The 6,724-nt window shown below is 34.1% G+C and overlaps 1 protein-coding gene across 1 annotated transcript; it reads right to left on the bottom strand.

Annotated features, from left to right (window-relative positions):
* Positions 1 to 1,490: 1,490 nt before the first annotated feature.
* On the bottom strand, positions 1,491 to 4,724 carry LOC132799133 (protein SIEVE ELEMENT OCCLUSION B-like). The gene is made up of 7 exons (XM_016023853.4): positions 4,389 to 4,724; positions 4,021 to 4,113; positions 3,466 to 3,911; positions 3,280 to 3,377; positions 3,019 to 3,149; positions 2,470 to 2,928; positions 1,491 to 2,366 (listed from the first exon to the last, which is right to left on the bottom strand). Exons 1-7 carry the CDS (start codon positions 4,608 to 4,610, stop codon positions 1,776 to 1,778), a joined length of 2,040 nt encoding a protein of 679 aa, XP_015879339.3. The 5' UTR covers positions 4,611 to 4,724; the 3' UTR covers positions 1,491 to 1,775.
* Positions 4,725 to 6,724: the final 2,000 nt, after the last annotated feature.

Here is a 6,724-nt window from a genome sequence, read left to right as displayed (position 1 = left end):
ATAGTTACTCCACAAGATTACATAAAAGTAAAAAGAAAATGATGAGACAGACTTGTGTCAGTATATATACATATATATATATATATATAACGTATTGATGTATCGGTCTAAATGCTGACATTTATATCTCAGTTAAGTTATGTACATTGGCTGAGGCAAAAAGAAGTTATGCACGTTGACTTCTAAGTTTTAACATACACAATTTCATGTTCTCTGTTTGATTAAACCAAAAAAAAATAAAAAATGTTGTGATACCCATACCACAGAGAAGAAGGCCAGAAATTAGTAAAAATAGCAGACAACAATTCAAGGAATCTACTAAATTTGGCCGCATAATTTGATAGACGCTCAACTGTGGAAATATTAGTTATTTGGGATTAATCCTTGGCCTACATGAGGGAAAGAGAGGGTATGAAACCTCTCCAAGTCACAGCCACAGTCACTTAACTGAATTGGATAATGGATTTGGTACCACTTTCAAGTGTTTCATCGACCAACACCGTAGTAAGATCATTTTCGCTAACCTAGTAGAGTTTTATATAGTTTAACGGTAACATTACAGGCACAAAACAGAAATTTAAGTGTTTGTGACTATAATAAATGCAGGACAACATTCATGTGTCGTTGTTGCAAAGGGGGGACAACTTCGTGTAGCTATGCTCGTAAGACTGATACACAGAGATAGTGACAGCTCAATTATGCAAAAAACAAAAATGTCCGAGACATGCATAATTGTTTCAATTCTATTAGCAACTGTAACATTTGCTGCTGGTTTTACTTTACATGGTGGCAAATACTGATGATGGTGCTGTCTAGTTGTGCAGTATTCACACAATTCTTTAGAGTTATGAATGTCAAACGAGGAATTCGATGCTGATATATATGTTTAGTATCAGGTCTTGTTACAATTGTGGCAATGGCTTCTTGTATATTAATTTTTTTGATGTGAAAACTGCATTTCGTTAATTGGTGGAGTTGTGATAATGAACCAATTAGTAAACCTTAATTAAACAAAGCCCTCTATTTATTTTTATCCCAAGAAAAGAACAAAAACCAAAAATTTAAAAAAAAAAAATTAATTAACTATTGCAGATGCTATATATGATCTGAAAAGTTTTCCAATTCCAAGTCCACATCAACATTGCAATTAAAAAGAAACCAAATAAAACAGGGGTTGATACAGAGCACAATGCACTTGTGGCTATGACAATGTCTCTGTCTATGGTTGTATCCAGAGTTGTTTTTTATTTTTTTATTTTTTTATTTCCTATTTTAAGTTGATAAAAGGCAAGAAAATTACATATCCGCCACTAAAATATTTTCGATTTTTTTGTTTTGACTATTATAATTAAAGTGCCAAATTCAAGGTTCAAAATCAAAGCCATACACTATTTTGGACAACAGTGGACAAATTGTGTGGAAGAAGAAATATATTCCAGAGCAAGCAATAAAACATTAAACAATATATAAAAATAAAAAAACAAAAAACAAAAACAAAAACCATAAAAGATAAGCTTCATTATAGAAGTAGTCGTACAAAAGCAACGTGCTGAGGGATATTTTTTTTCCTACGGAGAAGACACCCCTCTGGACCAACTGCAAAACACTGATACTAAAAACCATCCAGCATGCAATTATACCACAGACAAATAGTATTAATTGCAAATGCCCATTGTAATTTATTTCAGCACCCAAAAAGTAAAAAAGAAGCATAATATAAACTACTTGACCCGAAAAAACAGACCCATTTTAGAAAGGAGAGAGACCCGACCCATTTAGTGACGGCCAGCCGCTGGGCCATCAATATGGCAGCACTTGTAGCTGATGAACATCTCCATGGTACGAGGACATTCTGGGCATTTCATAATTTCTGGAGTTTTACCAGTCGCACTTGGGATATCAAGCCGGCAACAATGGCGGACGGACTGAATAACTCTATTATGGTACTCTTTGAAGGTGAACTCGAAGCCCTTTTCCCTCGCAACCTCCTTCCATTTCTCAAAATCTTCCAAAACCCTCAAGATTGTGAGCCCGTGACCAGCAGTCACCACGGAGGACCCTTTGCTCAGAACTGCCCAACCGCTCTCGTTCTTGTAGGAAAGCAGCTTTTGGATCTCTTGGGTAACTGGGTCGACCTGTTTGTGAACTTTTGTGAAGAACAAGCTCTCTATTCCAGACCAGAACCTACCTATAATTCCATGGTCTTCACCTCCTTTACCACTCTTTCCGATGCAAAATATCTCAATCTTTATCTTCGAATCCTTGATGACTGGGTCGTTTGCAAGTGTTGTGGCTCTCTTTGTGAACTGTTGGATCCACTCGTTGTCGTGGCCTCCATAGAAGAAGATGTATTTTTCCTCTTTAATCTGTTTGATAAAAATGATTCAAAGACCCAGAATTTAGTTTTAAAAATGGAATCTTTATAAAAGAAAGGATATGTAAATTAGGGGGTGTGAAAAATGGATTTACCCAAGTTTGAATAATAGGGTCAATGTTGTTGACAACAGGGCCAATCCAAGTCAATTCTTTGGATAAAGTTTCGTCAGCAGCCTTGTCGAAAGGGAAAGCTCTCATTCCCCATAGCCTGATGAGATGGAGTGCATTGGGGTTTTCTACTTTCCCTTGTGGGTTCATCACCACCACTGCTGGCTTGCCTTTGAAATGCCACTCTTCCTTGATGAACTTGATGCCTACCGTTGGTGATATGGATTGGATGGTGAACCATGGCATTTTAGACCTCAGGGTCTCAAACTTCTTTTGAAGTTCAATGGTCCACTGCTCCACCACTGGGATCCACACAATCTTGTAACGATCGTCTTTCCTAGTTCCTTCATAAATTGGTTTTACAATGGAAATATCTTCTTCTGTGATTTCAAGCGTTGAGATGAAAAGGAATATGTTCTTCCTCCTCAGCACCTCAATGTTAACCTGTTTGAAATATAATTGCACATAAATCAACTTGGCAATAAACCAAACTATTAGAATAAGTAAAAGGAAATGGATGTCCTGAGAGCCAACCGTTTTGTTAGTTGAACCATCTATGAGGGGCTGTGTTTTATCCTTGGTAAATGTCAGTGCCTTAAAGACCTCCATCACTTCTGTTGGGGTTTGTACCATTTTCCTCAGCTTCCGGTAAGTCTCTGCCTCCTCTGCCCCCCCAAAAAAATAAAAATAAAAATAAAATAAAAATTAGCTTTCTTAATTAGCAAATACTTAATATGCAAGAAAGCTAGTAATCAAGCTTCCAATAATTGTATAGGCCTTCGCTAGCTAGCCAACCTAATTGTCTTCTGCAAACAATGAGCTGGATCTTGAGCTTGTTGAGTATGTAGTGGATCTTCTGGGAATAAGGGGATAGATCATGGGGCTTGTCCGGCCTGTAATATATATTTACAATAAATTAGTTCTAGACAGATATTAATTTAGTGAATCATGAACATATTATTGGCGTGGACAAAGACATACTCATCACTAGAGAGAATAGTGAGCTTGGTTGAGCAAGCAACTATTGTTAAAATTGACCAGTAGACATCAACTGGGATATGGTCCATTGCAATTGACAGCCCTGGTATATCTTTTGGATCATAAGCCGAGAGCTTATCGAACTGGTCGAAGATTTCGATGACCTGAAGTGTGGCCTTGATGAGATTGTTCAGTTCAAGAATTGCTTGCCGGCGTTTGTGAAGGTCAGCAGGCTTAGTGAGAATAGGCACTCTTTTCAGTATTCCCACTGATTTGGCAAGGTGATCTGTGTGTTGAAGCTGAGCAAGAAGCCAGAAATCGCCGTATTCCATGGCAAATGCCGCAAGAGCAAGCACTGACTTTGCTTCCCATGAATAGGTTGATAGCTTGTTTAGTATTGACAGTGTTGTTTTGTGTGCAACATCCTCACCAGGAGCCTTGCATGAAAGCTGCAATTTTTATACATAGCTCAACTTCGTTAATATATAGGAAAATAAAAAATTAGAAACTTGTACACCAAACGTATATCACAAACTATGGCGGTTAAAGAATAATAACCTCGCAGCCAATTTGCTTAAGTGTGCACAGAGGAACACTGAAGTTGGGTTTAGGGGTCTGCTCCTCAATGTTCTCCACATGTACTTGGCTACCCTGTTCAGTAAGTCACCAGTAACTAATAAATTTCACACTTGAAAGCCAAAAAGGGCCAAAAGTCATTATTTGTGTAAGTTTGAGGGTACTTGATCAGCAAAGGGGTTCAAAATTTGTGTTATTGTATGCAAAGTATATAATATTGGATGTGTAGCAATGGATGTTGTATATTTATGTACAATGTACATGGAACTATTTCCATGCAGACTTTTGCAAGCATTTAGGTTATGTAGAATGTAAGACTGATTTTGTAACAAATTATAAACAAGTTATACCTGCACAACTTTGTCAACAATTTGGGTAGCACGCTTGAGGATGTTTTCGACGATGATGAAAAGAGAATCATCATCGAAGGTTTCATCAGCATGAACATGAGTAGCATAAATGAGGTCCATGATCTTATTATCAGTCATGGTAAACAGCCCAAGAATCTCTTCCTCAACGTGCTGCACAGATGATGCCACTTTGTGTACCACATTTTGAGCTAGATTCAGCATTTTTCCTTCACAAAACGAAATGAACAACGCTCTTAGATTTGTGTGTGTGTGTTTTTAGAGAAGGGGTGGGGGGGAGACACTAAAGGAGAGAGTAGATAGCAAGCTTTGTGTTGTGTTGTGTGGTTTGAAGTTGCTTCTCCTTCTATTTATAGGCGTTCTTGGTAGACTTATATTTCAAATTAATATAAGTCACGTGAAGTTCGGTATAAGTCACGTGAAGTTTGGTTAACAAAACAAAAAAAAAAATTCAGATAAATTAGCCAATTGTGAAACTTTATCAATTAGATATGGACAAAATTTTCCTTATTCATGCCCTTTCATTTTCTATCCCATTTTCCTTATAAACTCAAATCCCCATTAAAGCATGCCCTTCCATTGTCTATCGCATTTTCCTTATAAACTCAAATCCCCATTAAAACAATAGAGTATTTATTTTAAGCTTATTATATGTATGAATTTAAATGCTTAATATTATATATATATATATATATGGGTATGACGGTATCCAAATTTGAAACTCCGTAAGTGGAAATAATGGTTTTATTATTAACCTGTTCCTATAAAAATGCTTAATTAAATTTATGAATGAAAAAAATTTAACTAAATATGCACATTTCAGTTAGATTGTATTTAGTATAAGAAATCAGTTCAATGTGACAAATTTTATATAGTTACAGTTCAAAAGTCATCTCTCCAAAAATCAAGTTTTAATCAATTTGTTTCTATTAACAATTGGTGCTTTCAAAAATAATTTTTCTAAATAAAATACAATTGAAATTAACAATATGCTTAAGCTGATAATGATCTAGTAAAAATTAAACTAGCATCCAAAGTGTTTCATCAATACATGCTTTCAAAAATAAACTCTGGTACTCAAACCCCATTCATATGGATATTACATTCATACTTGTTATACTTGGTAAGACGCATATCCTTTGCTCTTTTTTTTTTTTTTTCTTTTGGTAAATATAATAAACGATAGTATTGTCAATTACAGTTGACTACATTTATTAGATATTATAAATGCATTTTTTTTTTAAAGAAAAAAACGAAACAAAACAAAAAAGAAAAAAAAGAAAAAAACACCTCTTTAAGACTTTTCTTCGATAAAGGACACGAAAAATAAAGCCAATGAGAGAAAGGGATGTGATGGTTATTTAAGTAATCGGCACTAATGGGAACAGAATTTTTTTATTTTTTTTGCTGGACAGTATGAGTGGGAAAAGCGTGTCTTCGTCAAAAGTTAATTTGACATGACCATCGGAATAAAGATGATCACATTTAGCATGTCCTACCATTTACAGTAGCAATGGTAGTTGGTTTAGTACAAGCAAGCATAAGAAAAAAAAAAAAAAATCCAATTGAATTAAAATTTAAAAATTTTAAATTAGAATATTTTAAATTTAAAAGACGAAAGTGTAATTTTATTTTTTTTTCAAATTAAAGGATTTAGAAGTGTAATTCAACTTAGAGAAAATAGGTAGCTGGAAAGTTTCTATCTGCCAGAAAATCCAGTAAATCGCTTGACACTGCCACATTAGACCCAAAAAAAAAAAAAAAAAAAAAAGGACAAAATAATAACGATAATAATAGTAATAATAAACGAAAGGGCCAACCTACCTAGTCTTTTGTGTGGTGTCAGAAACATAAAATCATATGACTTTTGAATCACTTATTTTTAAACAATTTTTTATAAATTTTTTTTATATATAGTAAAAATATAATAAAAAATTAAAATTTTATGTTACAGAAATTATTTTTAAATTATATTAATTATTTTTTTATCAAGTATTAATAATTTATAAAAATAATATAAAATTAAATGTTCCAAAAATTATTTAATTTTTTTTTTTATGCGGGTGGTATATGAGAAAAAGACAAAATTAATCATTTATTAACCGATGGGGTTTTGTATATTGGACCGTTCTGTATCAATCGTGATACACGTTTCTCCTTCATTGCCATCTGAAAGCATGAACAACGTTGAGCTACAACTGTTTAAACACAAATATAGCCTTTTTTTCTTCTTCTTTTTTTTTTTTTTTTTTGGTGGTAAATAATAGAAATATTGCCTTCTTCAGTATGTATCTCTCTCTCTCTCGTTTGTGAATAAA

Source organism: Ziziphus jujuba, chromosome 3 (assembly GCF_031755915.1).
Source record: "Ziziphus jujuba cultivar Dongzao chromosome 3, ASM3175591v1".
Lineage (NCBI taxonomy): Eukaryota > Viridiplantae > Streptophyta > Magnoliopsida > Rosales > Rhamnaceae > Ziziphus > Ziziphus jujuba.
Note: the sequence above shows the minus strand (reverse complement) of the source record. Positions and strands in the feature narration are given on the sequence as shown.

Bases quoted from the DNA above. Each gene is read 5' to 3' on its own strand.
- LOC132799133 (XM_016023853.4), bottom strand. From the start codon at position 4,610: ATGCTGAATCTAGCTCAAAATGTGGTACACAAAGTGGCATCATCTGTG. The intron at 3,378-3,465 runs GTATGTCTTTGT...TATATATTACAG, and splicing joins ACTATTCTCTCTAGTGATGA to GCCGGACAAGCCCCATGATC. The intron at 3,150-3,279 runs GTTGGCTAGCTA...TTGGGGGGGCAG, and splicing joins TGTTTGCAGAAGACAATTAG to AGGAGGCAGAGACTTACCGG.